This window comes from Pongo abelii, chromosome 12 (assembly GCF_028885655.2).
Source record: "Pongo abelii isolate AG06213 chromosome 12, NHGRI_mPonAbe1-v2.0_pri, whole genome shotgun sequence".
Taxonomy (NCBI): Eukaryota; Metazoa; Chordata; class Mammalia; order Primates; family Hominidae; genus Pongo; species Pongo abelii.
The window spans coordinates 60,417,708-60,440,112 of record NC_071997.2 but is presented as its reverse complement, the minus strand read 5'-3'; the positions used below and the strand labels follow the sequence as shown (position 1 = coordinate 60,440,112).

At 50.1% G+C, this 22,405-nt stretch overlaps 1 protein-coding gene across 1 annotated transcript; it reads right to left on the bottom strand.

The window, feature by feature from the left end:
• Window positions 1-496: 496 nt before the first annotated feature.
• On the bottom strand, window positions 497-3,122 carry LOC129057675 (uncharacterized). Its single transcript, XM_054548065.1, has 2 exons — window positions 2,659-3,122; window positions 497-2,338 (listed from the first exon to the last, which is right to left on the bottom strand). Exon 2 carries the CDS (start codon window positions 2,221-2,223, stop codon window positions 1,276-1,278), a length of 948 nt encoding a protein of 315 aa, XP_054404040.1. The 5' UTR covers window positions 2,224-2,338; window positions 2,659-3,122; the 3' UTR covers window positions 497-1,275.
• Window positions 3,123-22,405: the final 19,283 nt, after the last annotated feature.

Genomic DNA, 22,405 nt, shown 5'->3' with positions numbered 1-22,405 from the left:
CCTCATGGGGGCCTTCTTCTGCTTCTGGGGCTGGACATCTTGATGTGGCCTCCCTGCCTAAGGACTGGATTGCTCTAGATGGAGTAGAGGCTCGAGGGTCTCTCGGGGCCCAACTGAGACAGCCCACACTCCACCCAGCCTCACCTCTGACCTCCCAGGGGACCACATTGCCCTGAGTGGGAAAGAAGAGAGCTGGAAGGAAACCTGTCTCTAATGAGGTGGGCAAAAAGAGGAAGCACACGCTCCATGAAATAAATTAGTGGAATCTCAATTCCGATAAATCCAGTTTCTTAAAAAAAAAAAAAAAAAAAAAAAAAAGCAACTGGTAGGAAAAGAAAATGTAATTTATGCCCATTGAAAGGAGGCCAGGTTTAAATTGATGAAGTCTCCTGTTTATGTAATAAATCCATTTCCATTCATGTCACCAATATATTTATCCATACATCCTGGTCCAAGTCAAATCTTCATTATTTTATTATTCAACGGCAGGCAGAGGGGAGGGCAGGGGAACAGAGTTCTGTGTCGAATTAATAAAGTCTCACTCTCTCCCCCAGATCCCTCCTCACACAGGGACAATTTATTCCTAAGAAGGAGGCAGAAGAACTGGATGCAATTTATGTGCTTTGAAAGAGACCCAAACGTAATTAGGCAAAGTCTCAAGTTCACCGAGAAATAAATCCCAGAGAAAGTAGCCGGGGGTAAAATTTACGTTCCCTGAAAGTCTGAAAGCTTCTCTCCCACTGGTTCCGCCCCTCCCCCAGGCCACCGTGCTTGGTTCCCCAAGCCTGCCAGGCCCCAGGATTCTCTTCAGTGCCCCCACTTCCATGGGGCCATGTGCCAATAGGCCCCCCAAGGGGAGTCGCCCTGCCTCTGCCTCTCTCCCCACCTGCCGTGGTCCTCAGGAGATCTGAGGGGCTAGTGATGGCAGCCGATGGGACTCAGACTTCTCACCCTGCCCAGTGCATTCACCCCAGAGAAAGGAAGAGCTACCAGGAGTCTCTGCCATCACAGCCAGACAGACGGTTTTTGGGAGCAAGGCAGTTTCCTTGTGATACGCCAGCCCCTCCTCAGGGTCCAGCAAGTCTTGCTTTATTTCACTCCTGCAGGTCCACTTTGTTCACACCGGGCAAAGGGTCAGGAGAGGGAATGCCTTGTTCCCAGAAGTCAGGAGAGCGCGGCTGGGATAGGGTCTACCTCAAGGAGGGCTGTGCTTCTGAGGGGGCCCCTTGGGTGGGGTGGACAGAGCAGAGCTTCCCTACGCCAGAAGCACACAGGCTACCAGGAGCTCTGTGTGGGGAGCGCCCATCTGCTCCGGGTTCTCAGTTTGGAAACCTCCATTTTCCTCCTCCAGCCACCAGACAGGTGCCTTGGAATGTAGCTTAGTGTGGCCCTGGGAGTGCAGATGACCTTGGGGCTGGTCTGCCCTTGGCGAGAGGCTTCTGAGCACAGCACACAGGGCTGGGAGTCTGCCCTGCTGGGGGTCGTGTTGCTCCTGGCACCGCGAAGAGACCACTTCAACCCACTGTGCCCCAGGGCCTCCTGGTAGAGGGACAGGACCATGTCCACCACCATCCTGGCCCTGCTCCCTGCAACTAGCAGGCATCCTGCCCCTGGCAATGAGGGCAATTGCCCTCCTAAAGAGGGCTGGACATTGATGATGAGGACTGACCGAGCCCAGGCTGGGCCAACAGAGAGGGCAAACATGGCAAGTGACCCACAAGGACTCCTGCTGGGGGCAGGACTGGAAGGGAAGGAGTTAGGGGCAGCTCCCATGTTTCTGGCTTGAGCAACAGAGTGACTTGGGCAGCTGTTTGCTGTGATAGGGAGTGCTGGGGGGCAGAGCTGGGTGGGCACCAAAGATGAGTTTACCTGAGGAGGAGCAGGTTTGGGGGAAGGGCAGGAGGGATAAGCTGAGTTCAGTTTCCTGCAAGAGAGATAGCCAAGACTGCTGTACTTGTGGGGAGGTGTCCAGTTGGGACACAACAAGGCCTTCAGAAGGGAGCACCTGAGAGTTGTTGCCACAGAGATGGTCACTGATTCCAGGCACAGCCACACTCGTCCAGGGTGTGTGGAGTGAGCCTGGCCAAGACCACACGACAGAGGGCCTGCAAAGGACCACAGAAGGCACAGCCAGTGGAAGCAGGGGGCATCACGAAGGGGGACGGGTCCAATGGTATCCAATGCTGAGGGAGGACAGTGCACTGAAGACCAAGACGCTTGCATCACTGTTGGTAATGGAGGACCCAGATGGTCTCGGCAAGAGCCCTTTGGAGGAGAAATGGGGCAGAGCAGAGGCCAGATCTTGGAGCAGGGAAGGAGAGAGTCGGCTGCAGTGAAGCTGAGGAGCAAGCAGAGTTTTGGGGATGAGGTTAGATGCTGGAGCATGTTTGCAGTCTGAACAATCACTGACGCAGGATGGCAACATGCAGTGCTGGGACCAGGGCTTGCAGAAGGCACCAAGGGGCTGGCTCCCAGGACAGAAGACGACTGGAAGCTTGGAGAGCATGTGAGGCCCTTTTCACCTGAGATGGGAAGGAAGGCAGCTCTGGGCATGAGATGGAGTCATGTGCCCAGCTTGGGGGAGGGATAGGGAAGTGGCATGTTAAAAGCACTCTCTCAGAATGTTGGGGGTGCTGCATATTGAGACCCAGGTCCTACCTTTTCTTTCCAAGCTGATGTTCTTTGTAAGAATGAATCTTGGATTTTCAGCTTTTGCCGGCCACTGGCTGACAAGGTGACCTGTTGAAGGCTGGCCACTGGGCCAGGGCTGGGGAATGTCCAGACTCTAGATAGCACCTGGAAGTACTAGATTCAGGGTCTACTCTCTTTTGCTGTGGTTCAGGGAAGGCTCCTCAGGTGCAGGGTCCCAGCTACAGAGCCTTTTGAGCTTCCTGTATCTAGCAAGCACCAATTACCCATACAAATTAGCAGTGAACTGGATGCCAGGAATGCTGATGCCTTTCTCAAGAAGCCCCAGCCTGGGCACCAACCATGGGCATACTGCTTCCAGAAGACTGCTTCCCATGAGCCACACCTCTGGGGAACAGTCACTGGAACAGCAGGGGGCCAACTGATCCAACGTCCATGTTATTGCTCAATAGCAGCCCGCAGCATACGGTGACGGGAAATGGGCTCACAGTTCAGCCAAAGGGCTGCTGTCTTTGATGATGCAACAACTGCCTTATCTGTGACATGGCAATCTAGAGGGTTCAGAAGGGGAGCTCTTCCACCCTCAGCAACCTCTGTTGCTTAAGCCAGAAATCTGGGAGCTGCCCCTAACTCCTTCCCCCCAAGTCCTGCCCCCAGCAGGAGTCCTGTGGGTCACTTGCCATGTCTGCCTCTCTCTGTGGGCCCAGCCTGGGCTTGGTCAGTCCTCATCATCATGCCCAGCCCCCTTTAGGAGGACATTTGTCTTCATTGCCAGGGGCAGGATGCCTGCTAGTTGGGGGGGGAGGGGCAGGTTGGGGATGGCCATGGGCCTGTCCCCCTACCAGGAGGCCCTCAGGCTGACTGTAGGTGACCTGGGCAGGTGTGGCCAGGTGGTTGTAAAGACACTGGAGGGGGTGAGGACCATCTTATGGCCTGGGGGTGGAAAGACTGTGGCTGCTGCTGCCTCTCTGGGGATGATCTCCACATGGTCACACAGCACTAATGGGGACCATTCAGTCTCAGACTGACTTCCCTGATCTGGGCAGCAGAGACTCTGGCTATAAAATTCCTGTTTTATGAGGTTCTCTGGGAAGCCAAAACTCCCCTGGCAGGCCTACCAGGGCAGCCCCAGAGGAGCTCTGCAGAGGAAGCCTTGCTGCCAGGACACATTGCATCTCAGTCACGCTACGAACAACTCAGTTCTCAAAAGCCCAAACACCCGGCCGGCTGTCACAGATCTCAGAGGAGGTCCCTGGCTTCATTATGAAGGGCTGACCATGAATAATGACCCCAAGATCCTGCTCCCGTTGACCCAGGCACAGTAAGAGAAACAGGGTGTAGGGGAAAGTCAGTGCAAGTCCAAGTCTCCGCCTCCATTCTGCGTCAGCCCCCTAAAAGTCCCCCTAGTAGACCTGAGAGAGGGCAGTGCACTGACTCTCCCAGGGAAGAGGGTTCATGTGCAAGTGACTCATTGAGGAAATGTTCCCAGGAGAGACCCGCGAAAAGAGAGGGGAAGCAGGGAGGGACAGGGAAGAAGCTGAGTGAGGGTGTGATTTCAGTTGAAGCCCCAGCCTCTGCCTGACCCCGCAGGAGCTCTAGAGCATAGAATAACGTGAGTCTATCATCCTAGAGATAAAGAACCTGAGCTTTCACATTCCTACACCAATCGGTACTTAACTTCAATGTGTCCCAGGTGGATAGAAACTCTTGGCACTTCTAGATCTCCAACAGTCCGGGTGAGGCAGCTCCAGTGACCCGAAAGTAGCTTTCAAAGGTGCACACTCTTAGAAGCAAAGCTTTCAGGAGCTGGGGATGGACACACAGGACTGGCAAAGGGTATGTGGGTGGGGCCCAGTGGCATCCTTTACACCTGGTGATGTCAGCCTCCCAGAGCTGAGAAAAGGTACTAAAAGGCCTCTTTGCTCCCAGAGCTCTGAAACATTTGCCTAGGTGGTAGGCCCAAATTTTTGCAAACTGCCTATTCCATTTCCTGGGTGGGTGCCCACAGGCTGGACCTAAAGCCAAGTCTCTCGTCCCCACCAAAGGGACAAATCCTCTGTTCTGTCAGGATTAGACATACCAGCCTGTTGCTTTCAATCTTAGCAAGAGGTAGCCACTTCTTGTTCTGTAATGTGGGATCACAGTGACTACCCCCACTGATCCCTGTCACAGCATTCCACCCAACAGAGGCCCCAGTTGAAAACCATCCACCCTCTTCCCAGTGTGGATCACACTGGCCTGGCCTTCAGCTCCCAGGCAGGAACCCTCTGGGCTGTGTGGTTTTAGTGTTGAACAAATGTGTCCTGAGAACCGTGATGCCCACCTCACAACTCTGGGAATCACATAGGAGAAGAAAAAATCCCATTTTTAAGTGGGATAAGGGAGAACTGGTCCCTAGGCCCCTCCTTTCTCTCTGGGACTTGGAGCATTAGGTTCAGCTGTGTAGCTTTTGTATGATCAGCAGAAAGACTAGACTAAGGGACATGACAAGCACCCACTCCTGCAAGAGCTCCAAGCCATCAAGGCTATGCACTTGCGCCATGACCTGGGCCTTTCAGAACTAAAGTCAATAAACTCTGAACCTGAACCTGAGCTCTTGCAGAGAAGCAATGGAAGATAGACTCTGTGGTCATGGTTCCCTTTTCTTTTGGTTACAAAGAAGCTGCCGTCAAAAAGTTGTTATTAGGAACCAACCATAGTTTGCATTTTTTAATGTAATTTTTCCCTTACTTTCCTTTTACTCTCTCCACACCCTGCCAGGTTAGGGGGCTATCTACCCAGACATTTCCTTTTGAGGATTCCTTAATTTTCATAGAAAGTAGCAATCTTCTTGCCTTCTTGCTCAGCAGAGCTCATGGCCATGTCTTAAATCAACAACAGAGGATATTTTCACTCTGGTTGTTTGCCTGAAATTTTAACCAGAATTCTGCTACTCAGTTCTATTCAAAAGCTTGGTTTCTAGAAATGGTTATCATGAGGGTAGGAGGGTGGTTCCTGGTAATATTGAAAATCTCATTCCCAAATCAAGCCCCGCCATCCTGAGTCATGACAGAGCTCCTACCTGGACCACATGGCTTTGAACTCTCCTATAATTGCTGTTATTTAATTGTCTTTTGGGCCTCAGCTTGCATTTCATTTCTATAATCAGTACTAAGTTTTGTATAACTGTATATATGGTTTTAAACTTTGTAAAGTTATCTGAAATGTACTATTTATTATGAGGAATTGCCTAAAACCTCATCTGTCACAGTACCTATTGCTCCCGGGAGCAATTCATAGGAGAAAAATCTCTCTGATCTCATGGCCAAGAAGCCACAGCCACTGGTCTGCTTTTGAGAATCCTATAAGTCATCATCTGTTTCTCTTTGCTTCAGCTGTTAGGAAGCTCCAAGCCAAATTAGCATCCTATCTCTATTAGCACATGTGTGAGAGTTTCTATAGACTAGCTGGGTGGGGGGACGCACATCTTCAACTTTACTGGGTATTATCAATTCATTGTCCATGGAGGCTGCAGCAATTTACACTCCCACTAAGCGAGCCACAGGGGTCCTGCTTCCCCCTGTCATCATGTCATGATGCTTACTTTTTGCCAAGCTGAGAGGTCTGAAGTGGAACCTCATTGCTTCTTCAATTTGTATTTTCCTAATTATTCAGGGGCACCTTTTCATGTATTTATTGGCCTTGGGGTTAACTCACTTGCAAGTTGCTTGTTCAGAGCTTTCATCCCTTTTCTTCTGTCAAAGTATTTTTCTTTTCCTTGTTGGTTTCCCTATGATTTGTAAGGTCTTCCTTTTAGTCCTGACTTCATCTTATGCTCTAATCTGTTTTGCCCCCATCTTGATTTCATTCACTATTTATTTTGATATTATTGCTATTATCTGCTCAGACCCTGACAGTCAGCAGTGTTGCCCACCAGGGAGAGTCCGGGTCCAGACCCGTTCCCTCCCACCAATGCCCAGCATCCCTCTAGTGCTGGGGCCTGGTACAAGACCCTCTGCCCAGCATGTGCTGCATTCTCCCTGGGAGCCCAGATCTCTGAGTCCTCTCTGGACCTGCTTGGGGAGATGAGAGGCCATTTCGTGCATGGGGGGTGGAGTGTGGACAGAAAAGGGGCTCTGGAGTTAGGCAGGCCTGGGTTCAAAGGCTGTCTCAAGTCCTTCCCAGCATGTAACCTCCAGCTGAATGGTAAGTTCTTCTGGTCTTGGTTTTCTCATCCTTGTGATGAGAATAACAGTAAGACCAGTATCTTGGAACCAATGAGGATTTAAATAAGAAAACTAGATGTAGACATCTCATGCAGCCACCTGGGCCTTTCAGTGAGGGGCTTGTTGAATCTTAATTATCTGTGATATTTGTGGGCAGAGGGGTCTCCCCAGGGCCCTCCTTGCTGCCCCGAGCTGGCCATGCCAACCTTCTGAGGGATGTCCACCTCTGGCCCTTCTCCCACTTCGTTGCAGCCTTTGCGGGCTGAACCGCGGCAGTCAGCCCTCCTGGGTTTCCCACCTAGTGTCTCTGCTGGCTCCTGCCCATCTCAGTTGAGCAGCTGCAGATCAATCCACAGGAGCTCCACCACACCCCACCGCTGCTCACACCCTGCCACCACTGCCTCCTACCCACCGAGATGGAACTCCTCTCTCTGGAGCTGAAAGCTCACACCATCTCCACACTGGGCTCTCCACACACTCCTCTCCCCAGCAGGGACCTCGGCTCTCACCTACCAGCCTCCATGCCAATGCTCATGCATTTGTCTGTGCCTGGAATCTCAACCACTGTGAAATCGACTTGCCCTTCAAGGCCCTAAGCAAATCCCCCCTCCCTGCACAAGACCTTCCCAGGAGTCACCCACTACTCTCACATTCCTGGTGCTCAGCTCCCTGTTACTCTACTACCCTTGCTTGGCTGTGCTTCCCTGATGATTGCCTATCTGGTTGAGCACCCAGCTGTGGGGCCAGGTGGAGGCTCCTCTTGCCAAGAGATTGGCCCTGGGGAAGAGCTGTGTCCATCCCGAGGAAGGAGTGCCTTTGTCTAACATGCACAAAGGTACCGTGTGGGCCAGCGGCAGCCCCATCCTGCCCTAAGACAGGAAGTGCTCAGTTCAAGGTGGGGCAGGACATACATGTGGGCTCGGCTGCCCTTGCCAGACAGCACCCTTGCCGAATGGGCAAGTCAGCAGCCGCTCTCTCGAAGCTGCCCCTTCTGTCCCCCCGTGCTGCTCCACAGTTACTCAGGGTCCAGGAATTGTCCCCTGCTGGAGACAGATCTAGAGGAAGGTCCCATGCCTTCCTTTTCCAGGAGGTGTTGGACATTGAGACCTAAACCCCAGAGAACAGCCAAACCCAGGAGATGTAGGTGCCAGGCTGCAGCCCATCCTGTAACTACAAGGCGGTACAGCTCCCTGGGGCCGGGCCAGCAGCACTGGCTTCCTGCAAAGGTTGACCAGAGTGCCAGCTAAGCCTCCAGGGGAGGAGGTGAGGAAGGAGAACAGAGAGGAAGAGGAGGGTGGGGAGGCTACAGAAAGGGGAATACCGGCTGAGCCAGGGCCCCTCCAAGAGCCCCTCAGGCTGTTGACTGCATGAAGAAGGGCTGCCGGAAGGCCAGTGACAACTGAAATCATTCCTGCTCCATTTGCTGCAGCGTGTTTCCTGCCCAGGACAGGGACTCCAGAGGAAAGGGTGTCTAGAGAAAGAGCAAACCTTCCCTGGGAACCACCTTGAGATGTCATCCCTTTGTCCTTTTTTCACTCCCTCCTGGCCCTGCTTCTGCCCTAACCCAGGATGGGGAGAGGGGAGGCTTCATTTCATGTAAGGAGGACCCAGAAGTCACACTCCCAGAGGGGCAGGGTGGCCTGGGGCCTGGCCTTCTGCAGACCCCTGGGCCAGCTCCCAACAGCCTAGTCTGTGGAAATTGGATGATGTCCCCCTCCCTTGACACCCCAGCCCCTGCCTCCTCCTCTCTAGCCCCAGTTGGCAGGGCTTAACTGGACACTCCCTCTGTCTGAGGCCAGTCCCCACTGGGAACCCGGCCAAACCGTCTGAGGCCAGGACGCATGGACAAAACAACCCAGGCCACCTCTGCCTCCACCCTATGGTGTGCACATCTCCCCTGGCCAGAGCACTGCCCAAGAGGAGCCATCACGTTCTCACACAACTCCAGGCCTGGGACATTCTCGGGCCAAGAGCCAGGAGAGTCCAGCGCAGCAGGCACCTACACTGACACTCATTTGGTCCAAACTCTTCATTTTGTTGGGGCAACGGTGGTCCTGGAAGGGGCAGTGGCTAACTGTCTCAGGCTCTCCAACAGCTCAGAAGCTCTCTGCCAGGCCCAGGGGTCCCCCTGATTGCTGTAGCAGGATCCCACGTCCCTTCTCCTTGGGAAAATGACAGAGTTGGTTGCATGTGCTTTGTCATCAACTCTATTTGAAAACTGTGAATGGATCTGAGCTGCTTGGGAAGAGGCAGAGGAAGGCCAGTAATAGTTTAGTCTTAACAAAATAAAATTTTATGTTCCTTAAATACATGAAGTCACCCAGAACGGCCATTAACAAAGTGTGGTCAAGGAAAGGTACTGGCTGCCTCAGAGATGAGGTCAGAGTTCACTTGTGATTGGCATGCTAACTGCTCCCATGCAACCGGGTGTTGCCAAAGGGCACAGCACTCCCTCTGCCATCTGGAACACAACACTTGCCCGGAGGCCAGTAGCTCCTGTTATTATTATCTTGTTCCCACTAGGAGTTTGTTCAACACATGTTCCCATCAGCAGGGTCCAATTCCTCTCTGGCCTTGTAAAAGCATCACGAATTCTAAATTAGAGGTGTCTGAGCTAACGAAGGCCTCTCCCTACTCTTCTTAAGTTTCTTCCATTGTGTGTTTCTCATCCCCACCACCGTCTCCCGGCTAGATCTTCAATTCCACAGAGATAGGGACCATGTCTTCTATTTCATCCATTCAACAAGTATTGATTGACCACCTGCCATGGGTTGTACCAGGTGCTTTGGGGAATACAAAACATGGGAAAGCCACGTCTCTGCCCTCAAGAAAGAGACGATGGCTCTGTGAGTGACTGCGTTGCCTTGCTTTGTGTAGCCATCAGTATTTTTAATGCTATTTTAGACACTAGCTCCTTTAATACCCACAATAGTCCTGAGGGGGTGGGAGGAGCTATATTGTTTCCACATGTCAGATGGGTAAACTGGGGCTCAGAAAAGCTACCTGACTCCCCCAGAGCCACACAACCTATTGGTTGTGAAGCTTGAGCTAGAACCCCTGGTTTCCTATCCTTTCTAACAGGGGGCAGTTAGGGACATGCATGCTCACACACACAACCTCCTCTGCCAGCTTGTTGGAGGAGGCTGGATCATGCCCTCCTCTTCTTTGGCCTTGCCTAAGATAGCCCCAAATGTCCCCATCCCCATCCCAGCATGTACAGTTTAAGCAAGCGTAGCTTCTTGAAAGTAGAGTCTGTTCTCCCTCACTGGGGGCTTAAAAAAGAAAATGAGAAAAGCAATGAAAAAAATGATATAAGAAATTTTGTATTTAGCCAAATGCTCATAGGAGAGGAGGGGCCTAACTGGCAGGAAGCACCCCCCAACTGCACTCAGCGCCTCCCACAGGGTTCTGCCAAGAGCTCTGCGAAGGAGGTGTCTGTCTGTTCAGTGGGTGGATTTTGCACACAGCTTTAAAGAAAACAGAGGCCCCCTAGTTGGCTATAACATTGTCCTATGGGCTCCCTGGGGACAATAAAGTGGTTCCATCCCAGGAAGCAGCCAGCAGGCAATGATTTTATGTCTGAAATGCACACCAGCCTTTTATCTCTAACCCAAAGGGGCCAAGCGTGTGTGTGCTGATGGCTTGGTGTTGCCCATCTTCACTGCTAGGGACAGGGCTCTGGGGCAAAAATGGAAGCCTGGTGAACTAAACTGGGATGGGGCACTGGGTATCCTCTCTTCCCTTTTCACAAAGTCCCCCCCATTTATTCCATGTATTCCATTGCTTGACTGCTGGACGATGCTAGCTCCCCTGAGGACGTTTCGTGGATGTGGCCAGCCAGGCGCGAGGGGCCGGGGGAGGGGGAGAAGGCAGATGTTGCCACCTGGCTTTCACTCCACAGGCCTGGGTGGAAATGGGCAGTCAACTTAAAGAGTAAAGAGTCCATATGGGAGGAAGCGACTTCTGGGGAGGAGGCAGGGTTAGACCCCAGAGGGGCCCGCCTGGGAGCTCCCTCTCAGGGATCACAGCAGAAGAGAAACATCTCACGAGTCTGGGGAAGTTTTGTCCCAGGATAGCTGTGGTTTTCAAACTTGAGTGCACATCAGAATCCTCTGGGGGGCTTGGGAAAATACAGATTCCAGGGCCTTACCTCTCCCCACCTCCAGTTTCTGATTTATATTTTTGGTCTGGGGTGAGGCCCAAGAATTTGTATTTCTATTCAGTTCCCAAGTGATGCTGCTAATCTGGGGTCACTTGAAAATCACTGGAGTTTTCTAGAAGAATTGACAAGTTGACCTGCTATAGGGGAAGGTTCAGAACAGAAGATGAGCAAATGCCTGCCTTCAAAGACCTCCTAGCCTGTTCTCCAGTGGCGGTCTGGGACAGTAAGGCAGGGAAGCGGACCAAATGGCATGGAGAGGGAGACATCAAGGCTGAGGTGAGGGATCAGGCGGAATTGGGTGGGGCCTCCTACTGTGTGTGTATGTGTGTGTGTGTGTGTGTGTGTGGTGGGGAGATGGAGTTAGCCTTTCCCTGCCTTGGGAGTTCATTGGAACTGCTAGCTCTGCTTCCAATTCCTACTATTTGACCTCATATAAGTGTCCACAGCTTTCTAGGACTCTTCCTACCATGAAAGTAATTTCATGGGGATTCCTCTCTGTGTCTTCTCCATCCTCCATGCCAAGCCAAACCCCTGCCTCCTCCAGGAAGGCTTCTCTGGCTGCTCCAGCCCTTCTGGGCCTGTGCTCCTGGCTCTCCGCAGGCCACAGAGGCTGGACCACATGTGTTCCTTCTCCTATTGAGCTCCTAGTGGCCTTCACGTGGCTGGGCCACAGCAGGAACTCCATGAAAAATACTAAGCTGACTTAGATTTAGAGCAGAGCTAAGACAGCCAGGAGTGGGAGGCAAGGGATGGCAAGGCCACGGGCTCCCAACTGCTGAGCTAAAAGTGGAAAGTACGATCACAGCCGCGGAGGCTTGGCCTTCTTCCTTCTCTCTCCATCTGCTTTGCAAAGAAGGGAGCAGAGAGAGGCCACAGCACGTTACTCACTTGCTGAAGTCATGGACTGAGGCAGTCAGGGCGAGAGGGTTAGGGAAGGAGGCTGACCTTTCTGTCCCAATGAATGTCCTTTCTAGCCTCTCTACTTATTCAGGCCCCAAATTAGGACATTTCCTGGCCCTCGTCCAGGTCCTCAGGAAATCCAGTCAAGTCTTCCTTTAACATACACTCACAACCATCCACGCCCCCTGCCTCTCACTGACACCGCCCTTGTCCCGGCCACCTTCACTCGCCTGGCCCCTGCAGTAGCGTCCACTCTTGTAACTCTGCTCTAACTCCTGTTCCCTCTAATCCATGCCAGCCAGAGTGAGATTTCAGAACTGTAGGTTAGTTTCATCCCTTCCCTGATGAATGCTTTGAAAGGCTCCTCATTGCTCTTATTGATAGAATAAAATCCCAACTCCTTGCCATGGCCTTCCAGCCCGGAGGTGGTCCCTGCTCCCTGCTCCCTGCTCCCTGCTCACATCTCCCAGCACCCCCGCTGCTCTCCTCCTCACTTTCCCACGCTGCGGCCACATCAGCCACCTGTGTGTGTTGGGGCCCTCACCCCTAGCCTTTCTGCACAGGCTCTTCTTCTGTCAGAAATGCCCTCCCTGCAACTCCTCACACAGTCACTGGTTCACCTACAAATCAGGCACACACTATAAGCTAATGACCGCTGGAGGATGGTGTGATTGGTTGTTGTAGACAACAGTAGCTCCAGGAGGGGTTAGACAGAAAGAACTCGCAGCCTCATGGCAGGCTTGAGGGCAACAGGTTTCAAAGGAAGTGGATTCTCAACTTTTTATTCCTCCTACTAGGAGACCCAGACACCTCTGAGGCTCAGACAAGCAGAGATTCTTCACAGCACCCCCAGGAGGCCTGAGGTCCTGCCTCCTGCCTGGGTGGGCATCAGGAAAGCTCAGGGGCAGGCCCGGGCTGTCATTCACATCACACTCCATGTGAATGATCCCCTGTGGTGGGAGCCACCTGCAGTGTCCTGGGGAAGACACTGTGAGAATCTGTTTCTTAGGGGAGCCGGGAAATAGACCAGTGATGCCTTTTCTTGGGAGGAGGGGTCAGTGAAAATAAGGAACTCACGGCCACTTCCATGATTCCACACAATGGCTTCTGCAGGGGGAGTGATAGGGATGCCGGGGAAAGTAGGAGCCATTTGGATTTCAATTATTTCTGGAGCTCTGCCTCATCCCCTAAGGGTCAGCTTTATTTCACGTGTTTGTTGCTATGAGGGCCTCTGGTTAAGGTGATCCTAAGTGATCAATAAGAAGCAAAATGACAGTATGTGATCCCTGTGTCCCCACTCCACTTCGGATCCTGCATCCCATTCTACAGATGGCTGAACTGATAGGCCAACCCCATTGTCACGGGGCTCCAGGACAATTACAGAAACAAATAGCTGTGAAGCCCCTAGCACAGTGCCTATCACAGGCTAATCACTGTTGTCCTGGGTTCTGTTGATGGAGCAGCGATGGGAGTGGGGATTTTGGAACAACAAGGACTTCCTGGCACCTCTAAAATTATACTCCAAAGAGAAAGAATTGGAAGAAAGAGAAGAAAAGGGGGAATGACAGTACTGCTTCCCGATATGCTTCTAATTTGGAGATACTGGCAGAGGGCTGGGAGACAGCGTGGCGGGGGGAGCAGAGCCCTGACCCAGGGCCAGGAGCCTGGGGTCTAGAAGCTGCTCCTTTGAGATCTCGGGCCATGACCTCCCCGCTCTGCCTCCATTTCCCCTCTGCGCATGAAGGGGCCAAGGGGAGAGCACCCCAGGCCAGCTCCCGCCCAGCGCTGCAAGTCTGGGATTCTATTTAAGAACATGCAGCCCATCTGGTTCCCATTGAGGAGGCTGCGTTTTCTCAAATGCCGCCTCCCCCTCCCCTGCAATCCACAGATTCCCACCATGTGACTCCATCTTCTCCCAATGGTGTCTGTTTTATGACTTGTTGTTCTGTGTGCGTGATTTGAGTTTGGGGACTTTTTTTAATCCCCCACACACAGATTCCCCTCCCTCTTCCAGAAAACGTGGAGCCTGAACTTTTGACTGCCTGAAACCCTCAGGAGAACAGCCATGAGGACAGAGAGCAGGAGGAAATGGATGTCTCCACCCGCCTCCTACTGCCGATGTCTCGGCTTCTTGTTCTCTGTTTGAAGCACTGGTCCTGATGGGTCCTCACGAACCTGGGAGAGCTGAGGCTGGAGAGGAGGCTGGGAGAAAATTGATTTGGTTTAACAGTTCAACCAACCAGTGTTTATTGAGCCACCCAGGCCTATATGTGCTGGAGCTGCAGAGGGGAGAAGCCAGGCTCAGGGCAGAAGGTGGCCACACGCGGCCCAGCAGGGGACAGGCTGGCTGTGAGCTGAGTGCTCACCTCCACCCTGGCAAGAGAGGGCCACAGAGAAGGCTCCCTGGAAGAGGCCATACCCCATCATTTGTTCATTCAGTCATTCCACAACTATTTATTAGGCCCCTTGTGGGTGCCAGGTCCTGTACTCATGGAAGGAGCCTATAGTTTGGAGAATAGACAAACATCAAACAGATAATGATAAACACGGAAATATACAGGCACACCTTCGAGATATTGCAGGTTTGCTTCCAGATTACTACAATAAAGTGCATATCACAATAAAGCAAGTCACGAATATTTTGGTTTCCCAGTGCATATAAAAGTTATGTTTACACTATTCTGTAGCCCATTAAGTGTGCAATAGCATTATGTCTAGAGCAACAATGTCATACCTTAATTTTAAAATACTTATTGCTAAAAAATTCTAATGATCATCTGATTCTTAAGGGAGTCACAGTCTTTTTGCTGGTGGAAGGTCTCGCCCCATGTTGACGGCTGCTGACTGATCAGGGTGGTGGTTGCAGAAGGTGGGGGTGGCTGCTACAATTGCTTAAAATAAGACAACGATGAAGTGTACCACATCAATTGACTCTTCCTTTCATCAGAGACTTCTCTGTAGCAGGCAATGCTATTTCATAGCATTTTACTCACAGTAGAACTTCTTTCAAAATTGGAGTTAAACGCTACCACTGCTTTATTAACTTAGTTGATGGAATATTCTAAATGCTTTGTTGTCATTTTAACAATGTTCACGGCATCTTCACCAGAAACCACTCAAGACATCACTTTCTTTGCTCATCCATAAGAAGCTACTCCTCATGAATTCAAGTTTGATCATGAGATTGCAGCAATTCAGCCACATCTTCAGGTTTTACTTCTAACTCTATTTCCTTGATATTTCCACCACATCTGCAGTTATTTCCTCCACTGAAGTCTTGAACTCTTCAAAGTAATCCGTGAGAGTTGGAATCAACTTCTTCCAAACTCCTGCTGATGTTGATATTTTGACCTTCTCTTAGGAATCATGAATGTTCTTAAAATGACATCTGAAATGGTGAATCCTTTCCAGAAGGTTTTCAATTTATTTTGCCAAGATTCATCAAAGGAATCATTACCTATGGCAGCTATCACCTTACAAAATATATTTTTTAATTAATAAAGCTTGAAAGTCTAAATTACTACTTAACCCACGGGCTGCAGAATGGATGTTGTGTTAGCAGGCATGAAAACAATATTCATTTGACCATCCTGGCTAACACAGTGAAACCCCATCTCTACTAAAAATACAAAAAATTAGCCAGGCGTGGTGGTGGGCGCCTGTAGTCCCAGCTACTCAGGAGGCTGAGGAAGGAGAATGGCGTGAACCTGGGAGGCGAAGGTTGCAGTGAGCCGAGACCGCGCCACTGCACTCCAGCCTGGGTGACAGAAGGAGACTCCATCTCAAAAAAAAAAAAAAAGAAAAAAGAAAAAGAAAACAACATTCATCTCCTTATTCATCTCCATCAGAGTTCTTGGTTGACTAGGTACATTGTCAATGTGTGGCAATATTTTGAAATAAATCTTTTTTTTCTGGGTAGTAGTTATCAACAGCGGGCTTAAAATATTCAGGAAACTATGCTATACACAGATGTGCTGTCATCCAGCCTTTGTTGTTCCATTTATAGAGCACAGGCAGAGTAGATTTGGCATAATTCTTAAGGGCCCTAGGATTTTTGGAACGGTAAAATGAGCATTCGCCTTAACTTAAAGTCACCAGCTGCATTAGCCCCTAACAGGAGAATCAACCTGCTCTTTGAAACTTTGAAGCCAGGCGTTGACTCTCTTTTGCTGTGAAAGTCCAAGCTAACATCTTCTTTTAATGAAAGACTCTTTCATCTACACTGAAAATCGGTTGTTTAGTGTAGCCACCTTCATCAATGATCTTAGCTAGATATTCTAGATAACTCACTGCAGTTTCTCCATCAGCAGTTGCTGCTTCACCTTGCCCTTTTATGTTGTGAAGACGGCTTCTTTCCTTAAATCTCATGAACCAACCTCTGCTAGTTTCTGACTTTTCTTCGGCGGCTTCCTCACCTCTCACGGCCTTCATAGAATTGAGAAGAATTAGGGCCTTTCTTCGGATTAGGTTTTGGCCTAAGGGAATGTTGTGATGGGTTTGATCTTCTATCCAGACCATGGAAACTTTGGCCAACTGTTTGGCACAAGAGGCCTAGCTTTTAGCCTGTCCCTGCTTTCAACATGCCTTCCTCACTAATCTTGATCATTTAAAGTGAGAAACAGGTGACTTTTCCTTTTACTTGAACACTTAGAGGCCATTGTAGGGTTATTGATTGGCCTAATTGCAATATTGTTGTGTCTCAGGGAATGGGGAGACCTGAAGGAGAGGGAGAGAGAGGGGGAACAGTTAGAACACACACAACATTTATCAATTAAGTTCACCATTTTCTATGGGCATGGTTCGTGGTGCCCCAAAACAAATACAATAGTAACATCAAAGATGACTGATCACAGATTCCCATAACAGGTATAACAAAATGAAAAAGTTTGAAAGATTGTGAGAATTACCAAAATGTGACACAGAGACACAAAGTGAGCCCGTGCTATTGAACAAATGGCACCAAGAGACTTGCTCAATGCAGGGTTACCAAAAACCTTCCAATTGTAAAAAACGCAGTATCTGGAAAGCATAATAAAGTGAAGCGTAATAAAACGATGTATGGCCTTTTGCAGTTATAAAGTGTGAAAATGCTAACAGCGATTCTAAAGGGGGTCTCACTGAAATTAGCTGATCCTTAAGGAAGTGACATTTAAGCACGATTAAAAGAAAGAGAAGGAGTTAAGAGGGAAAGCGTCTTCCTGGTGGAGGAGAGTGCATAGAGAGGCAGGAGCCTGCAAGAGCTTTCTACCTTCCAGCGACTGAAAGAAGAGCAATGCACTGAGAGCATGGGGGCGGGGTAGGGCAAAAAGCCAGGGCTGGGAGGTGGCGGCCAGATCATCTGGGCCATCGGGAGGCCAGGACTCAGCCTGAGGTCAGAGTCAGGGGTCATTCTGAGGTCAAGTTTAGGGGTCAGTCTGAAGCATGGCTTATTGCACAGGCACCAGAGTGACAGGCTAGACTCAGTCTGTGGCCAGGGTTAGTTCTTTGATGCCAGAATTAGGGGTTGGTCTGTGGCCAGGGTTAGACTCAGTCTGAATTCAGAGCCAGAGTCATTCCGAGGGCAAGTGTAGGGGTCAGTTTGAGGACAGTGTTAGGATCAGTCATTCATGAAATATTCACTGAGCATCTCCCTGGCCAACTCCCTAGGAGTAGAATGATGGCCCTGACTGTACCCCTGCTATCCTGCATTTTCGAGTTAAATGGGAAAGACAGTCATTAAACAAGGAGTTGCCAGATTAGTTCATTAATAATCATGGCGGCGAGTGCTGCGGATGAAATGTTAGGAACCTGAGACCTCAGAGCAGGGTTACTATGTGGCCGCATAGCAAATGACACCACAACTTTGCAGCTTAAGACAGCCATGGATTGTGCTCCCAGAATCTGTGGGTTGGGAACTGGAAAAGGCATGGCAAGGATGGCTTGTCCATGCAGTCTGGGGCTACAGCTGGGTAGACCCACAGGCTAGAGCTGGGGGCTGGAATCGTTTGAAGGCTCCTCACTCGCACACCTGGCACCTGGGCCAAGGCTGATGACTTCTCCCTGTGGCTTGGCTTCCTTGTAGTATGGCAGCCTCAGGGCAATCGATGCCCACCAAGAAACAAAGAAGGGGAGTTCGGCCCCTCCCCTGATGCAGATGTGGTGTGATCACACCATAGAAGAGCACCTGGATTAAATGTATTTGGAAACCTTTGAAAAATGTCATCTTCCGTAGATACCAGCAAAAGGCAGGTCACTTTAGGCTGTGGTAAGGGGTCCATCCCTGAATAGGAAAAGAGAGTTTGCTCCTGGAGTACACATGGGCCCCTTTCATGGTGGAGCCAATCCCTTAGCTAGGTAGCCCCAAACCCACAGGACACACTGCAAGTAGGGTGGGAGGATTCAGGATGGAAGAAGCTCTGCAACTGACCAGGTTCCAAATGCTTCCACCCCTGTACAGTAGAGAGAACTAACAATTTCTCAGACCTTGGCTCTCATTCTTTATTCCAGAGTCAGTTTTCCCCTGATAAAATGGGGGTTACATTCTCCTGGCCAGAGCAGATTGGAGACCAACATAGTCCAAGCTGATTTGGGGGTTCCCTTAAGCTTGAGGAACATATACACAGGCCTAACTTTGACTGGATGCCAAACTTTAAAAACATTTTATGCTTTTCAGGATGGTAGTTGTTAATAACATTTTGCTGATGAAATTAGAAATTTTATGAATCAAATTTCCTATGAAATACTAGAGAACTCCATGCCTTAATGGAATCCTATGGCAAAGCCATCTCTAAAATGAAGAATACTTTGTAAAGTTAAGAATTTCTCCCACTTCAGCTTTGTTGAAAATGCAGATTTGTGTTGACCTGATTTGGGGAGCGCAGCAGCTCCCTCCTCAGGCTCCAGGCTCAGATAAAACACCTCCTTTGCTCACGCTGGTCTTTCTCTGCCATCTGGAGCTCTGTCCTCTGTCCTGGGAAGATGAGAGGAAAAGAAATGGGTCCTAACATCAGCAAGGATTTAAATCAGAAGTGGACAGAGCCTGGGTTATGTGGGTCTCCAAGAAAAATAAAGACAGCTGGACCAAGCACCAACTGGGAGACTGTAAGGATGAAACTGGAGGAGTGCTGCCTCTGGGACCCCTTCAGGCTGTGAATAGAAAGGGCTGCTCACAGTTCGGCTGCTGCCTCCCTCAGAGGCCCGTCTCTGGGCCTGTTTCCTCTCCTTGCCAAGTTGCCCCGATGCCCATTGCACAGCTCTTGCCCTGATCCCGACAGCACCCCACTCACCTCTGCTCCCTTGGCAGTGACCAGAGTTCTGCAACAGCTTGGGGCATAACCCCCTTCCTCACTGGCCTTGGGAAACTCCATGAACTTGGCCCCAGGGCTAGGGTCAGGCAGGAAGTGTGACCCAGATGACCTCATGCTGGGTTCTTGCCCTGCTGTTCATCCTTCAGCAGCTAGTGACTCACCTCAGGGGGGACAGGCCAAGGCCATTTGAAAACGGAAAGCCTTTGGGCCCCTTCCCTTCCAAGGGCTCCAAAAACAGGCCTTTGGCAGTTTTTACTCTGCTCTTCCCAAGGACCCAGAATGAAAAGCTAGATGTTTCCAACCAGGGTTTTTGTTCCCTGGGAGCAGGCAAAGCATCGTGTCTTTCCTATCTCACTTCTTGGAGCCAGGAGCTGAGAAGCCCAGGCCCAGCCTGGCTGTGTGGTGGTGACTATGTTCCTTACCCTCTCTGGGGCCTGTCTCTGCACTGCTAAGCTCCAAGCCCTCTGCTCTCAGTCCGTCCCTGCCCTCCTCTCCAGCCAGACATATCAATCTGCCCCCACACTCCCCCAGACCCTCATGCATCTTAGACTCAGGAAGCTTTGGCTGCATTTGGAAGAGTTCTGTGGCAAAGCATTTCTTGTTCCCTGAATATTCATGTGCCCCCTTACACTTTCCAGCCCCCTTGCAGTTAGGTGGGGTCTGGTGACAAGTTCTGACCAATGATTACCTCTTGGCTAGAAAAGCAAACAAGAGTTCTCCTCACCCTGTCCTCTCCTGACACCTGGGAAGTGCACAAGGAGACCTCATATTACAGATGTGCACTTTACAATGTGGTGGCAACCAGCTACATGTGACAATTTAAATAAATTAGTATGAAATAAAATGTAAAATTCCATTCCTTAATCTTACTAGCCATATTTCAATTCCTCCATAGCTACCATAGTGCACAATGTAGCTAGTAGCTACATAGTGAAAGCCCTATCAGACAGCATTGCTCCAGATGGTGACGCTGCAAGATGTCAGGTTGCCACCAGCCTGGGTCCCCAAGGAGCAGAGCCTTCTGCCCACCCACAGTGTCCATGCAGCATGAAGGAGAAAGAAACTTGCATTCATAGTGGAGTTGTTGCTTCTGCAGAGCCCAGCCTACCCTGACTAGCAGAGCCTACCTGCATGAAATAAACAGGGAGCAGCAAAAGTGGGCCGAAGAGGACCAAGTTCTAGCTTGCTGGGCAAATGCCATAGGCAATCCAAACAATCCATGTAACACCGAGTCAACACCTTGCTGGCTTTGTTGGGGGAGCTGGCTGAAGCATAATCAGGGGAGAGCTCCTAGAGATGAAATAGCAATGGGCTGTGGAAAATGGGCAGGGTTAGCATAGGCTTGTGGTTTTCAACCTACAAGAATTTTTGGCGGCCCACCTGGGAAAGCTGAGATAGGTCAAGGAGAAGGGCAGGCATTCCAGCAGGAACACCAGGAGGGTAAAACACATGAGTGAAAGAGTTGGTGAGAATAGGAAGGGACTGGGCCGTATAATTTTCCTTGGGATATAAGGGGATCTTAGGGAAGCTTTGGAGCTAAGTCAGATGGAAATCGAGAGGTGAGCTTCCCTTTATGTTTCTACCCAGAGTTGGCCAAAAGTAAGGAGTAGAAAGTGTAGAGAAGGAAGGATGAGCTAATATTGTCATTAGTGATAGTCAAGGGTGGGGCTGACCTCAGGAATGACAGGCCCAAATTCAATAACTGGGGTTGCAGAGTTCGACTGGAAATTCACAGAGGCGGCATTCTGCTTAGGAATGATTGGTTAATTGGTGATTAATTCATATCAGAAGCTAGTTAACCCAGAGATCCTCCTTCCAAGTTGTAGGCTCAACTTTCCAATCCTCCACTTGGCTTCCCCAGCTGAGCATCCTCTCAACACCTCAGCCTCTGCCTGGCCAACATGCCACCCTCCCCCCGAACCTGGCACCACAGGTCACGGCAATCCAAGCACATGGCTGTGGCCTTAGTATCCTCTGGTATTCACCCAACCACACAGACACACTCAACAAGTCCCACTAGGGCCTCTTCCAGCAGTGCCCAGCATCTTTTCCTGCCCTACCTTCTCTGGCACCCCTATATCATAACTGACTGTTTTTCTCCCAGAACACAGCAGCCTCTGGACTGCAGGCCCTGCCTCCTAACTTCACTCCTTCCAACCTATCCTGCATTCTAAACAAGAGGATGTTTGCCTGGGTCACGCCTCTGTGCAAAAGCCTTCAGGGGATCTCCGAAGAAATCTAACCTCCTCAGCTTGGCATTCAAAACTTTCTACTTGCTGGTTCAACCTGATTTCTTACTACTCCTTCACACACACACAAAAATCCTCACTGCTGCCAAACAGATCTCCTTATTGCTGCCTCTGTCCCTTACTCCTATCATACCCCTCATGTCCCAGGAAGCCCTCCCTGATGGTTCTCTTTTCCTGTCACCTTTCTCCTACTGTTACTGTGAAGTTCAAAGGGGCAGACAAAGGTCTGAAGGCTGGGGCCAGCTTCTCCACTTGCTGCCTGTCTGACCTTAGGGAAGTCACAACCTCTCTGAACCGCAGACTCCTCATCTCCTAAGTGAAAATAGTATGAACTTCACAGAGTAGCCAAAGTCTGGAAAATCGCTTTGTGAACCTTGAAGCAATACACAGATGGCAGGGATTGTGTTTCACTTCTGATGCTTTTTTTTAAAGACTTAATTTTATTAGAGCAGTTTTAGCTTCACTCACAATTGGGTATAGGAATTTCCCATGTACCCCCTTCCCCTACAAATGCATAGCCTTCCTCATTATCAACATCCCCCAACAGAGTGATACATTTGTTACAACTGATGAACCTACATTGACACATCATTATCACCCACAGTCCATAGTTCACATTAGGGTTCACGCTTGGTGTTGCACATTCTATGGGTTGGGATAAATGTACAATGATATGTATCCACCATTATAGTATCATACAGAGTAGTTTCACTGCCCTAAAAATCCTCCGTGCTACACCTGTTCATCATCTCGCTCTCTCTATCCCCTGCCAACAACTGACCTTTCTACTGCTTTCATAGTTTTCCATTTTCCAGAATGTTATATAGTTGGAATCATAGAGTATGTGGCCTTTTTGGATTGGCTTCTTTCACTTAGTAATAGGCATTTAAGGTTTCTTCAGGTTTTTTTCGTGACTTGATAGCTAAATCCCTTTTACTGCTATATAATGTTCCA

What these genes read in the sequence shown, in the direction of transcription:
- LOC129057675 (XM_054548065.1), bottom strand. Translation starts at nt 2,223, where the DNA reads ATGCAAGCGTCTTGGTCTTCAGTGCACTGTCCTCCCTCAGCATTGGAT.